This window comes from Cannabis sativa, chromosome 5, assembly GCF_029168945.1.
Source record: "Cannabis sativa cultivar Pink pepper isolate KNU-18-1 chromosome 5, ASM2916894v1, whole genome shotgun sequence".
Classification (NCBI taxonomy): Eukaryota; Viridiplantae; Streptophyta; class Magnoliopsida; order Rosales; family Cannabaceae; genus Cannabis; species Cannabis sativa.
This window is the reverse complement of record NC_083605.1, coordinates 13,781,595-13,799,594: the sequence shown is the minus strand read 5'-3', so window position 1 is coordinate 13,799,594 and position 18,000 is coordinate 13,781,595. Positions and strand designations below refer to the sequence as shown.

At 33.6% G+C, this 18,000-nt stretch overlaps 1 protein-coding gene and 1 non-coding gene across 2 annotated transcripts; one reads left to right on the top strand and one right to left on the bottom strand.

The window, feature by feature from the left end:
- Positions 1–1,229: 1,229 nt before the first annotated feature.
- Positions 1,230–7,894, top strand: LOC133038172 (uncharacterized). Its single transcript, XM_061116234.1, has 5 exons — positions 1,230–1,508; positions 3,654–4,275; positions 4,388–4,683; positions 4,847–5,656; positions 5,750–7,894. The coding sequence occupies exons 1-5, from the start codon at positions 1,230–1,232 to the stop codon at positions 7,892–7,894; spliced, it is 4,152 nt and encodes a 1,383-aa protein (XP_060972217.1).
- LOC115718328 (small nucleolar RNA R71) lies at positions 3,396–3,502 on the bottom strand. Its single transcript, XR_004011907.1, has one exon. It is a non-coding gene; the product is annotated as a small nucleolar RNA R71 (small nucleolar RNA).
- Positions 7,895–18,000: the final 10,106 nt, after the last annotated feature.

Sequence of the window (18,000 nt, the reverse complement as noted above, 5' to 3'; positions counted from 1 at the left end):
GCATTTTTATCTGGTTATATCCAGAATATGCATCCATAAATGACATTAGCTCGTGCCCAGCAGTTGCATCCACCAAATGGTTAATCTTGGGTAGTGGGAAGCAGTCTTTTGGGCATGCCTTATTCAGATCAGAAAAGTCAATACAAGTTCTCCAAGTTTCGTTAGGTTTTAGGTCGAGAATAGGATTAGCTATTCACGAGGGGTAAAACAACTCGCATATAAAGTCATTGACTAACAGCTTATCCACTTCCTATTTTAGCGCCCCTTGCCTCTCGGAATCCAAGGGTCTCATTTTCTACCTCTTTGCTGGGTAGTTTAGATCGACATTTAAATGATGGCAGATAATATTAGGGTCAATCCTTATCATATCTCCACGGTTCCAGGTGAACTGATCCTAGTTTGCCCTTAAGAAACTTATTAGCTGCTATTTCAACTGCTTGTCCAGGTTCTTCCCAACGTAAACACACTTTGTGGGATTTCCTGGGTCGAGAACAACTTCTTCCAATTCTTCAATTAGTTTTAACAGGTTTCTTTCATCTTGAATTCGAGGATCAAGATCTTCATCCTTCTTTTCGCTTTCTTCTGCCAAGACCGCCATTAACTGGTGACTGACTTTTTCGTGTTGTAGCTCTATGCAATAGCAACCCCGAGCTAGCATTTGATCGCCTCGCACCACCCCCACACCCTCTGGTGTTTGAAACTTTAGGGATAGATGCTTGATCGAACTAACTGCCCCTAGTCCAATCAATGCTGGGCAACCCAATAATATATTGTAAGTTAATGGCAGGTCGACAACCAGAAAGTCTTGCATAACTGTGGCAGATAGGGGTGCCTCTTGTTAAATGCCAAAATATTACATATTTTATAGTGTAAAAATACAAAATAAAATTAATTCTTTATAATATTTTCAAGAAATTAATGCAATATATTATTATATTGAAAATATTTTATTTAAGATTAATTTTATCTTTGTTTATAAATAATAATAGTATTTATGGCATAATTGAAAAAAAAAAGAAATAAAAAGTTAAGAAAATGCATTGTATTTATTTAAAGAAATACAAATTAATTAAATTTTAAATAAATATTTTCATTAAAATTATTGTGATATATTTTATGTTGAAAATATTTTGTTTGGATTTAATTTTGTTTGTGTTTGATTGAGAAAATAGCATTTGTGAAAAGAAAGGAAAAGAAAAAGAAAAATAGTAAAAATGTGATCCAAAGCAATGAAAAATGGCATTTTTGAAGCCCAAAAGAGAGCACAAAAGGACAAAAGCCCATTTGGCCCTCTTCCTCTCCCCTGCCGACATCAGCGCCACGTGGCGCTCTCCCATTGGCTCGGAAAAAGCAGCTCTCCCTTTGGCCCTCTCTCCCTCTCCACGCGCGCGTGGCGTGCACCGGCCCCTGTGGGCCTTTTGTTTGCTCCACTCGCCAGCCACGCGGCTGGCCTTCGTCTGGATCGAGCCCCATCAGCCAAAAGGTGGCTTTCTCTCCTCTCGCCACGTGTCAGTTGCACACCAAAGCCACAAATCCGAGCTTGACACGTGGCACTCCGATTTTAATTATTAGTATTTACATTTTTACCCACATGCAATTTGTAATAAGTTTAATTGCACATTAGTCCTTTTACCCTTCTATAAATAGAAGCTTAGGATTTTAGAATTCAGTTACAGTTTCAGTTTCAGACAGAAAAATCCAGAGAAAACGCTCAGAGCGCTCAGTGTTAGTTCTCGCTTTCTTAGTTAATTTTCTTATGGGTTTCTAAGTTCCCTTATTATTAAGGAGGACGATGAAACCTAGTGTATTTAATTAAGTATTTATTTTTATTTTGATTCTCAGTACAATATATGCTTATGATTTTCGCTTCTTAAAATAATTTCTTTCATCTTTAATATCAAGTATTTTTTATAGTTAGAAATTATTTATGCTTGGTTCCATATTTTATTAAAAATAATATTCTTTGATTTTTTGTATTTACATTAAATTGTTTCACATTTAATGCTTAGAAGTTATAATTTTAAAGCGAAGGAAAATCTATTTTTTTTATTAGAAAATAATTGGTTTGATTACTGATTAAATTATGAGAATCAATATAAACATAAATATTTTTATATACATTAAGTGGATTCTGAACCCTTAATAATATCCTAAAATATTTCTGAAAATATCTGTTACTGTCATTTTTATCATTTAAACACTTTATTTTATTTTGTTACCAAAAACCTCACCATTTTCGGAACTAGGTTAGAGTTTTATTAGCTTAGATTAAATAAGTATTTTCTTCGATTTCACGCAATTCCCATGGGTTCGACCTCGTTCTTCACAATCTCCATACTACAATAAAGATTCGTGCGCTTGCGAGTTGATAAATGTAAAACGTACCATTTTGGTATACAACAAGTTTTTGGCGCTGTTACCGGGGAACTGCAAGAAGAAAAACTACTTTAATTCAGGTTGGTATAATTCTTCTACTAGTTATTATATTATATATATATTATATATTACGTTTCTTAATAACGAAGTAAAACATATATATATATAAAGTTATTATTATTATTATTATTATTATTATTATTATTATTATCAGTTTACGTAAACTGATATATATAAAAAATTTATTATATATTATTATTATATATAATATTAATAATAATATTATATACATTACTTATTATATATTATTTATTATTATATACATTACTTAACTATTAAGAAAAATATATTATTATTATTATTATTATATATAATAAGTATATATTATAAATTATAATTAATATTAATATTTATATTTCTGTCAAATATATACATATTATTTATTTTTCGCTATATTTTAAATTCAGTCTTTATTTACGCAATTATATGGTAGGCACCGCCTCCTAATTTTTTCATGTTATTTTAATTTTTGTGATACTTGGTGTATGATTCGCTGGGAACGAAATTCTAAAAATCGTTTGGTAAAAAGAAAATTATTGTGGGTTGAAATTAAAAGTGAAAATTCTGACATCATGGAACCAAATCAAGTAAATGTGGAAGAAAAAACTCTTATTGATCATTTTTCTCCCATTTCTGCTAATCCACCATCATGCATTATTTTTCCTGAAACAAATGCTACACATTTTGAACTGAAACCTTCCATAATTCAACTTTTGCCATCTTTTTATGGGTTAGGTAAAGAGGATCCATACATGCATGTGAAAGATTTTTTAGAAATTTGCTCTACATTTAGATTTCAAAATTTTTCTGATGAATCTGTTAGGCTTAGACTTTTTCCATTCTCATTAAAAGATAAGTCTAAAGCCTGGTTAAATTCACTCCCAGGCCGATCTATTTCAACTTGGGATGAATTAGTTAATAAATTTTTGTCCAAATTTTTTCCAATGTCTAAAACAGATAATATTAGGAGAGAAATCTCCGAATTTTATCAGAAAGATCACGAAGAATTTTATGAATGTTGGGAAAGATTTAAAGATTTATTGCTAAAATGTCCACACCATGGTTTTGAGAAATGGAGATTGGTAAAATACTTTTATGATGGATTATCTCCTTCAAACCGACAAATGGTACAATCAATGCACACTGGAAATTTTTTGCAATTTAGAGGGGATGAGGCTTGGGAGTCTCTTGAGAATCTTTCTGTAAATTCTCAATAGTGGAATTGCCAAAATCCTAGATCGAAAGCTTCCAACACACCTAAGAGAGGTGAAATTTACGATGTCAAAGATGACGTGGATATTAAAACATCATTAGCAAATCTAACTAGGAGAGTTGAAGCTATGTCATTAAGTCAATCTATGAATACTCCTATACATAGGAATGAAATTTGTTCCTTATGCTATAGTACAAGTCATAGTGCCCAGTCATGTCCATCATTGCCTATATACCAAGAGGCATTTTCTGAAGAAGTGAACGCTCTTCAAACTTATGGGAAATCATCTGATAGCCCATTTTCTCAATCCTACAATCCAAATTGGAGAAATCATCCAAATTTTTCATGGAGACAGAACCAGCCTCCAATGAATCAAGGGCACCAGTACAACACGCCCAATCAGAGTCAAGCCCAACCTAATATGCCATATCCTCAACAACAAAGAAAACCATCTTTAGAGGATACACTACAACAGTTTATGCAAACCACCCAACAAGCCTTACACACAAATTCTCAATCCCTATTAAAGCTTGAAACACAAATGGGTCAGCTTGCTATTCTTTATGTTGAAAGGGAAAAGGAAAACTTCCCGTCAACCCATTCCAAATCCAAAGAGTCGGTACGAGGTAAGTACATCTAGACCTACCGAAGAAGCTAAATCAATTTCTATCCTTAGGTACGGAAAAATAATTGAAAAACACGATTACATACCTCAAACTGATGCTGAAATAAACAAAGACTCATTGAAAGAAAATGAAAAGAGTCAGCCTGAAAGTTCACATTCCAAAGACTCGGTTGAAGAATCGAGTCAAACTTTACCGTTCATTCCAAAAGCTCCATTCCCACAAAGATTGCTCCCGATCAAAAGAGGTAGTCAGTATGGTGACATCTTAGAGGTATTCAAACAAGTAAGTATAAATATCCCTTTCTTAGATGCCATTAAGCAAATACCTGCCTACTCTAAATTCTTGAAAGATTTGTGTACTGCAAAAAGAAACACAAATGTTCCGAAAAATGCATTTTTAACGGGACAAGTCAGCTCCATAATTCAATATAAAAGCCTTGTTAAACACAAAGATCCGGGGTGTCCCACCATTCCTTGTATTATTGGTGATCATGTGATTAACAAAGCTTTACTTGATTTAGGAGCTAGTGTGAATTTATTGCCTTATTCTGTTTATAAGCAACTTGGTCTAGGGAACCGAAACCAACATCTATGACACTTCGGTTAGTGATCGTTACGTGAAAATTCCTAGAGGTGTCATAGAAGATGTTTTGATTAAGGTAGATAAATTTTATTTTCCTGTTGATTTCATTGTTCTTGATACTCATTTTGTTGAAGACATAAGTGCTCAAATTTCGATCATTTTGGGTAGACCATTTTTAGCCACATCAAATGCAATCATCAACTGTCGTAATGGTGTTCTTAAATTATCATTTGGAAATATGACTGTTGAGTTGAATGTTTTTAATGTTGCTAATAAATCTGTTGATTGCGATGATGTATATGAGGTAAATTTTATTGATTTTGTCACACAAGATTTCATGCTAAACAAAGATAATTCTTTTGAAAATTGTGTAAGTCATTTTGGTATGAATTTTGAAAGTTCTTTTGATAGTGTAAATTCTTTGTTAGAGTCTACACCATTGATAAACACAGAAGAGTGGAACACCAAAGTTGAGTCAATTGAACCCTTTCGCCAATTAGAATCACAGTCACTCCCTGAACCACCAAAGTTAGATCTAAAGGTTTTACCTGAAGATCTAAAATATGCATTCCTAGGAGAGTCAGAAACCTTCCCTGTTATCATCGCATCTGCGTTGGAGAAGAAACAAGAAGAGAAATTGGTACAAGTTCTTAAGAGTCACAAAGAAGCCATAGGGTGGACCATGGCTGACATCAAAGGAATTAGTCCTTCGATGTGCATGCATCGAATCCATTTAGAAGAAAATGCAAAGGCATCCCGTGAGTGTCAAAGAAGGTTAAATCCAAATATGAAAGAAGTAGTGAGAGATGAAATACTTAAAACATTAGATGTGGGTATTATCTACCCAATTTCTGATAGTTCATGGGTCAGTCCGATCCATGTTGTTCCTAAGAAGTCTGGAATTACTGTAGTCAAGAATGCAAACGATGAATTAATCCCCACTAAAATCCAAACTGGATGGAGAGTGTGCATTGACTACGTAAAACCGAATAGCCTCACCAGAAAAGACCATTTCCCATTACCCTTCATTGATCAAATGCTTGAAAGATTAGCTGGTCACGAGTACTACTGTTTTCTCGATGGTTACTCGGGATACAACCAAATCCCGATAGCACCCGAGGATCAAGAAAAGACCACCTTCACATGTCCTTATGGAACATTTGCTTATCGACGCATGTCTTTTGGCTTATGCAATGCACCTGCGACATTTCAAAGGTGTATGATTGCAATTTTTTCTGATATGGTTGAACATTTTTTGGAAATCTTTATGGATTATTTTTCTATTTATGGATCTTCTTTTGATGAATGTTTACACCACCTGTCTCTTGTCTTGATTCGTTGTAAAGAAAAGAATTTAGTGCTAAATTGGGAAAAATGTCATTTTATGGTAAAACGTGGAATTGTCTTAGGACATGTGATTTCATCTGAGGGAATAGAAGTTGACAAAGCTAAAGTTGATCTTATTTCAAAACTTCCACCACCTAAAACTGTGAAAGAATTTAGATCATTCTTAGGTCACGCCGGTTTCTACCGGACATTCATAAAAGACTTTAGCAAAATTTCACGGCCTCTGTGTCATTTACTTGGAAAAGATAATGCATTTGTTTTTGATCATGATTGTCATATTGCTTTTGAGAAATTGAAAACTATGCTAACTACTGCACCCATTATTCAACCTCCTGATTGGAACCTTCCTTTTAAAATAATGTGTGATGCTTCTGATTATGCTATAGGAGCTGTCTTAGGGCAAAGAATTGATAAAATACCACATGTTATTTCCTACTCTAGCAAAACTCTAAATGATGCTCAATTAAATTATTCCACAACTGAGAAAGAATTGCTTGCTGTAGTCTTTGCCTTAGAAAAGTTTAGGTCTTATCTGTTAGGATCTAAAATAATTGTTTATTCTGATCATGCTGCTTTAAGATATCTTTTGTCAAAGAAAGATGCAAAATCACGTTTAATCCGTTGGATACTTCTTTTACAAGAGTTTGATCTAGAAATTCGTGATAAAAAGGGGTCTGAAAATGTTGTTGCTGATCACTTATCTAGGCTAGTTATTGAAACTAGTAAAGAGCCTACCCCTATCACCGAAACTTTTCCTTATGAACAATTGATGCATGTTTCTTCTCTGCCTTGGTATGCTGACATTGCGAATTATCTTGTTAGCAGTAAAATACCATCTCACTGGTCTAAACAAGATAAAAATAAATTTTATTCTGAGGTGAAAAATTTTATCTGGGATGATCCATACTTGTTTAAATATTGTCCTGATCAGATAGTACGTAGATGTATCCCGAATTGTGATCAAACTAAAATCATATCTTTTTGTCATGATCATGCCTGTGGAGGCCATTTCAGTAGTAAAAAGACTGCTGCAAAAATTTTACAATGTGGTTTTTATTGGCCCACAATTTTTCATGATACATATGCATATTGTAAAGCCTGTGAACGTTGTCAAAAGTTAGGAAGTGTGTCTAGAAGAAACATGATGCCTTTAAACCCTATTCTTATTATTGATGTATTTGATGTTTGGGGTATTGATTTTATGGGACATTTTCCTAACTCGTTTGGAAATTTGTATATTCTTGTTGGAGTTGATTATGTTTCAAAATGGGTCGAAGTTGTTGCATGTCACACAAACGACCACAAAGTGGTGGTTCGTTTCTTGAAAGAAAATATTTTTTCCCGTTTTGGCACACCACGTGCTATCATTAGTGATGGAGGTACACATTTTTGTAATAAGCCATTTGCACATCTCATGAAAAATTATGGCATTACACACAAAGTCACTACACCATATCATCCTCAAACTAGTGGTCAAGTTGAAATCTCCAATAGGGAAATAAAGCACATCCTAGAAAAAACAGTCAACCCAACTAGGAAAGATTGGTCCCTGAGACTAACTGATGCTTTATGGGCATATCGTACTGCATACAGAACTCCCATTGGAATGTCACGGTACCGCCTAGTGTATGGAAAAGCCTATCATTTACCTACAGAGTTAGAGCATAGATCCTTTTGGGCAATTAAATAACTGAATTTTGCTCTAGACAAAGCGGATGAGAAAAGAAAGCTCCAATTAAATGAATTGGAAGAACTGAGAAACGATGCCTAGGATTGTGTAAAAAGTTACAAAGAATGTACAAACTTCTATCATGATAGGAACATCTAGCAAAAATATTTCTCCACTGGTCAGAAAGTTATTTTATACAACTCTCGATTTCATCTGTTTCCTTGTAAGTTACGTTCTAAATAGAATGGTCCATTTACTATTCGTATTCTTTTTCCTCACGGAGCTGTTGAAATTGAAAATTCTAAAACTGGTAACATATTCAAAGTCAATGGACAACGGTTGAAACCATTTTTAGAATTAACACCACCTGAAGTGGAGGAAACACTCCTTCACGATCCAATTTACCAAGGTTAGTGAATTCTTTCACTACTGGTCCTATCTTTAATTGCTTTCTTTATTTTTCAGTATTTTAGTTTATTTTCTGTCATTTGTTTTTTAGAAAATCAACATCTATCACTTTGCATATTCTCTGTTTTTTCAGTTCTCATCTCATGTTCTTATCATATACATATTTAGACATTGAGGACACTGTCTCATTTTAGTTGGGGGTACTGAGTATATTCTTGCGTTAAGTTCGATAAATTTCTTACCTTTTTGAAAATTTTGAGTCAAATTCTGCTGCTAATTATGTGAATAAATAAATATTGTGTTAGACTAGTTTATACTATATTTAGTTACTTAGATAGTAATTCCAGTAAAAATTGCACAAACCAAACATATGATTTGATTGTTTTTAACACATTTAATTGAGAAAAATCTTAAGTTAAAAGCTTTCATTTTTTTTGTGAGAAGTGAGAATTGAGAAAACGATTTTTTTGAACATATATTGATCTTCTGAATTGGTAAAATCAAAATTTTTTGAAATTTGAAAATATGACAATTACTAAAGGGATATTTTTTTTTTAGAATTGAGCCTAATTGTAAATTTATTATCTTTATATTTTCTTATCACATGTTGCCTCTTGTTAAAAATAAATATATATATATTGTGGATATTGCCCTTAAAAAAAAATATATATATATCATATAAAGAGCAATATCTTACATACTATATATACCAAAAAAAAAAAAAAAAAACAAGAGCAACATTTCTCTGTCAACGTAGCTTGGTCAAAATTCAAAAGATACCAAAGAAAATTTTTCTACGGTAAATTGTTATTGTGGATATTGCCCTTAAAAAAAAATACATATATATCATATAAAGAGCAATATCTTAGTTTTAATCATTTAGCAAAGTAAAAAATATATATATCGGTAAAAATATATATGCATATATAATATATATATATATAGAAAAAAAAAATAATATCATCATCAATCAAAAGAGACTTTGCTATAGTTTATTTTTCGTAAATTTTAGTCACCAAATACAAAAAAAAAAAAGAAAGAAAAGAAGAAAAATCGTTGTTTATTTCTTTATTTTGGCTCTAGGTACTGTAATGAAATCCCGAAAGTTAACTTGTCATTTGAATTTCAAAATATTTTTTGGTTAGCCTATCTATGGGTCAATAATTGTTTACATTGTTCGTCCTAAAAATCTTTATCCATTTGAGCGTCAATTAATATATCTTTCCAGCTCCAAGAGTGACAACCCTTCCTCTTTTCAAATATTTCAATACCTGTGAGGATTTAGAGTTGAGATTTTTTACTTTAAAGATTTTTTAATATTATCTGTGTTATGATTAAAGCAAAGAATATTATTTGAAACACACACACAAAAATCTGGAATTATATCTATTGTAATTTTTTATATATAGTATTTTCTAGAGTTTACACCAATATTTTATTTTGTTTCGATTAGTCAGAGTTTGTTTGATTTGTTCATTTTGGTAATATTTTGTTATCCGCTTGAATTGCTAGGGACTAGCAATAAGCTAGTTGGGGGTTGTGTTAAATGCCAAAATATTACATATTTTATAGTGTAAAAATACAAAATAAAATTAATTCTTTATAATATTTTCAAGAAATTAATGCAATATATTATTATATTGAAAATATTTTATTTAAGATTAATTTTATCTTTGTTTATAAATAATAATAGTATTTATGGCATAATTGAAAAAAAAAAAGAAATAAAAAGTTAAGAAAATGCATTGTATTTATTTAAAGAAATACAAATTAATTAAATTTTAAATAAATATTTTCATTAAAATTATTGTGATATATTTTATGTTGAAAATATTTTGTTTGGATTTAATTTTGTTTGTGTTTGATTGAGAAAATAGCATTTGTGAAAAGAAAGGAAAAGAAAAAGAAAAATAGTAAAAATGTGATCCAAAGCAATGAAAAATGGCATTTTTGAAGCCCAAAAGAGAGCACAAAAGGACAAAAGCCCATTTGGCCCTCTTCCTCTCCCCTGCCGACATCAGCGCCACGTGGCGCTCTCCCATTGGCTCGGAAAAAGCAGCTCTCCCTTTGGCCCTCTCTCCCTCTCCACGCGCGCGTGGCGTGCACCGGCCCCTGTGGGCCTTTCGTTTGCTCCACTCGCCAGCCACGCGGCTGGCCTTCGTCTGGACCGAGCCCCATCAGCCAAAAGGTGGCTTTCTCTCCTCTCGCCACGTGTCAGTTGCACACCAAAGCCACAAATCCGAGCTTGACACGTGGCACTCCGATTTTAATTATTAGTATTTACATTTTTACCCACATGCAATTTGTAATAAGTTTAATTGCACATTAGTCCTTTTACCCTTCTATAAATAGAAGCTTAGGATTTTAGAATTCAGTTACAGTTTCAGTTTCAGACAGAAAAATCCAGAGAAAATGCTCAGAGCGCTCAGTGTTAGTTTACCGCTTTCTTAGTTAATTTTCTTATGGGTTTCTAAGTTCCCTTATTATTAAGGAGGACGATGAAACCTAGTGTATTTAATTAAGTATTTATTTTTATTTTGATTCTCAGTACAATATATGCTTATGATTTTCGCTTCTTAAAATAATTTCTTTCATCTTTAATATCAAGTATTTTTGATAGTTAGAAATTATTTATGCTTGGTTCCATATTTTATTAAAAATAATATTCTTTGATTTTTTGTATTTACATTAAATTGTTTCACATTTAATGCTTAGAAGTTATAATTTTAAAGCGAAGGAAAATCTATTTTTTTATTAGAAAATAATTGGTTTGATTACTGATTAAATTATGAGAATCAATATAAACATAAATATTTTTATATACATTAAGTGGATTCTGAACCCTTAATAATATCCTAAAATATTTCTGAAAATATCTGTTACTGTCATTTTTATCATTTAAACACTTTATTTTATTTTGTTACCAAAAACCTCACCATTTTCGGAACTAGGTTAGAGTTTTATTAGCTTAGATTAAATAAGTATTTTCTTCGATTTCACGCAATTCCCATGGGTTCGACCTCGTTCTTCACAATCTCCATACTACAATAAAGATTCGTGCGCTTGCGAGTTGATAAATGTAAAACGTACCATTTTGGTATACAACACCTCTCCCAAGGTCAATGCGAGCTCGATTATGCCCTGACTGGCGATACTGTCACCAGTGAAGCCGCACAGATTTACCATGCAAGGCCTCAATTTGGCTGCCCCATCTTCTTCAGCGTTTCCTTGTAAATGATGTTCACTAAACTCCCGTTATCTATAAGCACCCTCTTTATCCTTTTATTTGCGAGCTGGATAGTAATCACCAATGGATCAACGTGAAGATACCTCACGTTCTTTTCATCTTCCTCCGAGAATATGATTGGAGGTTCTTCAGTTTTTACCTTCTTAGAAGGCTCTGGAGCAAATACTGACTACTCATTTTTTATTTTTTTTTTCACATATCTCTTTTCGGCATTGTTGCTCTCTCCTGCAATGTGCGGCCCTCCCAAAATAACCAGGATGTCCTCTCGTTCAACAGGAAGAGGTTATAATTCCTGGTTGCTTGGGTTGTTGGGAAGACTGTACTGGTTATGTCCATTGCACTGTCTCTTCACACACTGCTTGAAGTGGCCCCAAGCGATGAGACTTTCTATCTCATCTTTCAACTGACACCACTCGTCTGTTGTGTGCCCAATGTCCTTATGGTATTTGCAATACGTAGTAGGATCTCTTTTATGCCTCCCATGCCTCATGGGCTCGGGCTTGCTGAAGGTAACCTTGTGCTCATGCGCGAGGTAAATATTTTCCTGAGTTTCATTAAGCTTGGTATAAATCGTATAAACTGGCACGTACTTATCGTGCTTCTTTTGTTTCTTTTTGTCCTTTGACGACTTCTTAGGATCGTCTTTTCTCTTTGAGCCAAAGGCCCCTGAGTTATCAACTCTAGTTGAGACAGTACTTGTTGAAACATTGCTGGGTTTGCCTCCCGAGCCAATTTTTAACAAGTTCATCTCTTTTTGAGCTTTCTCTTTTCAGACGAACACCTGAGCCCCCTCGTTGAACTCGGTGATGTTCTTCACTGGATGACCCTGTAAGTCGTTCCACAATTCACCCCCAGCAGTTGATAGATCAGTAGTGATCCCCGCCTGAAGGGCAATAAGCTGTGTACTATCATCCAGATTTCTAACTCTTGCAGCAGCCGTGCTAAAACGACTTAAATATGCCTTAAGTATTTCGCCTGGATATTGCTTTATATTAGTTAGCGAGGACACCTCGGGTCGCTTATCCCTTGCAGCCTGGAATTGTTTTTTGAAGTCCTTGGACAGTTGTTCCCAATAGGGCTGTACATCGGTCGGTTGGGCGGTTTATCCTATATGTTTTCTAACCCAATCTAAAGTTCGGGTTGCTAAAATTTAAGTGCAACCCGCCCAATGTAAAAAAAAAAATCTATAAACCGACCAACAGTTTGGGCGGTTTGGTCGGGTTAACCCGCCCAAACCGGCCAACCTTTTTTTTTTCTTTTTTTAGTTTTAAAGTCAAAATCAATAAGAATTAAAAAGATAAATTAAAAATATCACATTCCACCAAAGTACAACACCATATATATGGCTTTAAAACTAGTAATTAAATATATAACTTTATATTATTATATATTTAATCATTTATGTTATATATAATAAAAACTAAAAAGTTAAAAAAAAAATTAAATGTGCAAAATCGGGTTGGTCGGGTTGGTCGGTTTAATTGGGCGGGTTGGACCTATTTTCAACCCGCCCAATTAATAGATTGGGCGGTTTGTAATTTTTTCGGGTTATTTCAGTTTGTAATTTTTATCAGTTTTTTCAGTTCGGTTTGGGCGGATTATTCGGTTTGGACGGTTTACAAAATTTTTTGTACAGCCCTAGTTCCCAAGTTGTTATGGAATGATGAGTAAATTTGTTGAACCAGCTGCTTGCTGCTCCAACTAGCGAGGTGGGAAAAAAAATACAACGTAAATTGTTTGTCACATTACTAGCTCGTATTATTGTTTTGAAGTATTTCAAAAGCGAGACCGGATCGGTGGTACCATCATACGATGAGATGTGAGGGTTTTTAAATCCCTAGGGAAAAGGAGTATTGATGATATCTAGATGATACGGCTCGAGCTCCTCATCTGAGTCGTATCCAGATTGTTTTCCTAATTCCCCCACTTGATATCTCCTGAACTTATCCTCCAACTCGTCTATTCGCAATTGGATAGGATCCTCTTGCTTTGGACCGAGTTATTGGGAAAGATCAGGTTTTCTGATTCAAGTGCTCTCGTAGATCCGGTTTGGAATAATTACTTGTTGGAATATGTTTTACCAGGATCTAGATTTACTACCATGTATGTTGTTTAACATCCTAAATAAGAATTTCTAAAACAATGTGAATTAAACACATATAAAGTTTGAGAAACCTTACATTGAGTGTAGCGGAATTAAAATGACTCCTTCCGCTCAGATCTCTAACCCTTGTATCCTGTCTGTAGCAGAGTATCACCAAGATCTGAGCCCGAATCTCCTTCTCTTGAATTTGGATTCTTCACAACCTTACACGCTATGATTGAGTACCACTTGATATGTGTGGGCACTTACTCTATCACTTACTCTATCTTTTGATTTGAAGCCATCACTATCTATTTATAGGAAACCACCTACGTTTAGGCTTGAATTATTTGACATTAAAAAAAATAAAATAAATGGTAAAATAGAGCAATAGTGGCCGGCCACAGGATGCGGGCCCCCACTTTGCAATTTTGCAATTTTTCCAACTATTTATCTTATTTTCTCAAAAATGCCATTTTTCCAATTCAACCACTTAAATGCCAAAACTATTTATTTAATAATTAAAATTAATTATTAAATAAAATTGTCATTTAACATATTTATTAATTAGACTTAATAAAGTCTCTTAATTAACGAATAAACCCTATAATCTCTTTTCTTTACAATTAAGCCCTAGCTTAGTGAAAATTCATAAACTAGACATAGTCTAATTTTAGAATTATATTTGATTAATTAAAATCAATTAACTGCGTCTTACAAGCAGTATTGTCTCAAGTAGTATGGGGACTATGGGCCTATACAACCGAGCTTCCAATAAGGAAAACTAGAATTTACCAAGTAAATTCCTTAACTTATTAATTCCTCATTGCATTTACCATAGAACTTAGAATTACACTCTCAGGTATATAGAACGCTCTATATGTTCCACGATATAGATACGCTATAAACATTTAACCATCGTTCTAATCCCAATAATCAAAGATCCTCTATAGATGATTTACACCGAGTAAGGATAAATTTACCGTTTCACCCCTCAATGTATTTTATCCTTAAAACACTTAGCTTCCTATAAATGATATTTCAGTAAACTAATATAATCACTGAAACAAGAGCTCTTCCATTTATCTCTATTAAGCCAAGCTCGAAGGAAAGCATCATTTCACTTCTATGTCTAGATAGAAGCTATAGATTTCACATCTATGTTTAGCGATCCCACTCAATTGTACTATCATATTCCCAAAATGTACGTATCACCCGGACCAAAAGGTAGGCTTAACTAACAAATCAAAGAACACAAATAACACTCCTGAGATTGAACCTAAGCATGTAAGGATTAAGATCTTTTGATCTAAGATCAACCAGTGATATTGACTTAGAAAGATACAACGGTAAGATTATAATATCTTTACCAAGATCAATATTGGTCCCAGTCCAATGTATACTCCATACATCTGAAACTAGCAGACTTTGCCAATGTTCTGGAAAGAACATAACACTTATCCAAGGTGTAAGTATACTTTATCGCTGATTATCACATCAGTGTAAATCTACTGCACTGATGAATCAAGAACATTATCTTTTGAAGCATATAATCACAATTACATTCCACTGTGTTGACATTACTGTAATTGTGAATAACTATATGTTCTGGACTTAACAAATTTTGTATACATTAAACCATAACACATGAAAACTGTTGGGTTTTGTGCCCTAAATAAAACTCATTTCAATATAATCAGATTTACTTATTAATAAAGATCAGAAATAATATTTTATGTTGCATGGTTCACATGATTTATTTCATGATTATATGTATATAATGTATAAATTCTTTTTTAAGTCCAGAACATATGAATTTGTTAAAGATTATAGTGTTGTCAGCACAGTGGAATATAATCTTAATTATATGTTCAAAAGTTTATTCCCTGATTTGTCAGAACACTTGATTTAGACTGACATGGTATAATCAGCGATAGGTATTCTTACACCTTGGAAAAGTGTTATGTTCTTTCCAGGACATTGGCAAAGTTTACCAGTATCGGATGTATGGAGTATACATCGGAAGGGACCGATATTGAACTTTGATTAGATATATTAAAACTTACCGTAATATCTATTCAATTCAATATCACCTGTTGATCCTAGATCAAATGACCTTAATCCTGATATGGGTAGGTTCGATCTCAAGAGTACTATACATGTTCTTTGATTTGACAGTTAAGCCTACTTTTAGATCAGGGTGATACGTACATTTTGGGAACATGATAGTATAATTGAGTGGGAGCGCTACCATAAATATGGAATCTATAACTTCTATAGGAACTTAGAAGTGAAACGATGATATCCTTCGAGCTTGGCTAAACAGAAATAAATGGTGGAGATCTCATTTCACTTTGCTGAAATATCATTTATATGGAGCTAAGTGTTTAAAGGATAAAATACATTGAAGGTGTAGCAGTAACAGTAGTGCCTTTTCAATGTAGATCATCTATTAGAGGGTCATTGATCACATTAGGGTTATAACAATGGATAACTAATGACGTGACTATATCATGGAACATATAGAGCGTTCTATATGACTGAGAGTGCAATTCCAAGTTCTAAGTGTGGATTCAATGAGGAATTAATAAGTTAGGGAATTTACTTGGTAAATTCGGTTCGACTTATTGGAAGCTCGGTTATATAGACCCATGGTCCCCATACTAGTTGAGACCATACTGCTTGTAAGACTCAGTTAATTGATTTTAATTAATCAATTAAAATTCTAAAAGTTAGACTATGTCTACTTTATGAATTTTCACTAAGCAAGGGCAAAATTGTAAAGAAAAGAGATTCTAGGTTTATTTATTAATTAAGAGACTTTACATGTCTAAATTAATAAATATATTAAATGGCAATATTATTTAATAATTATTTTCAAGTTATTAAATAATTAGAATTGGCATTTAAAAGGTTAAATTGGAAAATTGGCATTTTTGAGAAAATATGAATGGAAAATAACAAAATGGAAAAGTTGCAAAGTGAGGCCCAATCCCTTTGTATGGCCGGCCACATGCATGAGAATTGCCATTTGTTGTTTCCATTACTTTAATGCCATACAATTCTAACCTAAACCTACAGGGTATTCTATAAATAGAAAGTGTTGGCTTCAGGAAAAAAAAAACAACTGATACACAGCTTTGATCATTTAGTTTCCTTCAGAATAGGCCACACGCCACCTTCTCTCTCTTTTCTACTCTCTGTAATTTCGAATTCCTTTGAGTGATGAGTAGTGCCCACACACATCAAGTGGTATCTCAATCATAGTATGTAAGACTATGGAAAATCTGCATCAAAGAAGGAGAAAAGAAGATCCAGATTCAGATCTTGATTATGCTCTGCTACAGAAAGGAATCAAGGGCTAGAGATCTGAATGGAAGGTGTCATATTATTCCGCTGCACCCATTTTAAGGTTTTCTAAACTTTATATGTGTTTATTTTCATTGTTTTAGAATTCATATTAGGGTGTTAATCAAACATACTTGTTAGTAAATCTAGATCCTGGTAAAATAATTTCCAACAAAAACTACATGTAAACATAAATGATTTCTAATCTTCTATTGATAACAAATCAGATTGTATTGTAATGAGTTTTATTTAGGGCATAAAATTCCAACATTACTAGCAGACCTCATTCTATTCACAGACTGTGTCCTACTTACAGATCTCGTCTTGCTCATGAACTTCGTCCTACTCATGGACCTTGTCCTTGAGTGACTTGCAAATTTACTGGTTCCCATGCTTTCTCGGTCATCACCGCGACGAGCACTCTCTCGTCCTCGAGTTGATCGACTGTGTGTAATGCCCTAAATAATTAGGCACGCTGCCCAAGTTACTTACGAAATCCTAATCCCCTAAACGGGATTGCTAATAAAAAAGGTGTAGAATTTAAACTTTTGTATTAAACGGAATGAAAATAAAACTTGTAATAATTTAAACTTTACAACAATTGGGATCCCAAAAATATTTACAAACTTTATTACAAGTTTTTTTCTTACAGCCGGCCTAAACGACAAAATAGAATTTCAAAATATATCACGGGTAGATCCTTAACCCGCTTGGTCTGATGTGGCTCGGACATGTACAATCTTCGCCCAGCTCCTGAACTCATGGCTGATCAGCTTAAGCCTTACCCTTTTCTACACAGTAGAGCACCCGTGCTCCAGGCCCAGCAAGACAGTATAAATTATAACAATAATAATATGCTCATCATGCTATTTAAGCAGTAATGCCATTCTTGTATGTCTGTGTGACACAGACCTGCGCACTCACATGCCTATTTATGTCTACGTGGCGTAGACCTATGTGTTGCGCTCACACATCTATTTATATCTACGAGGCGTAGACCTACGTGTTGCTCTCACACGTCTAATTACAATAAGGCCTTAG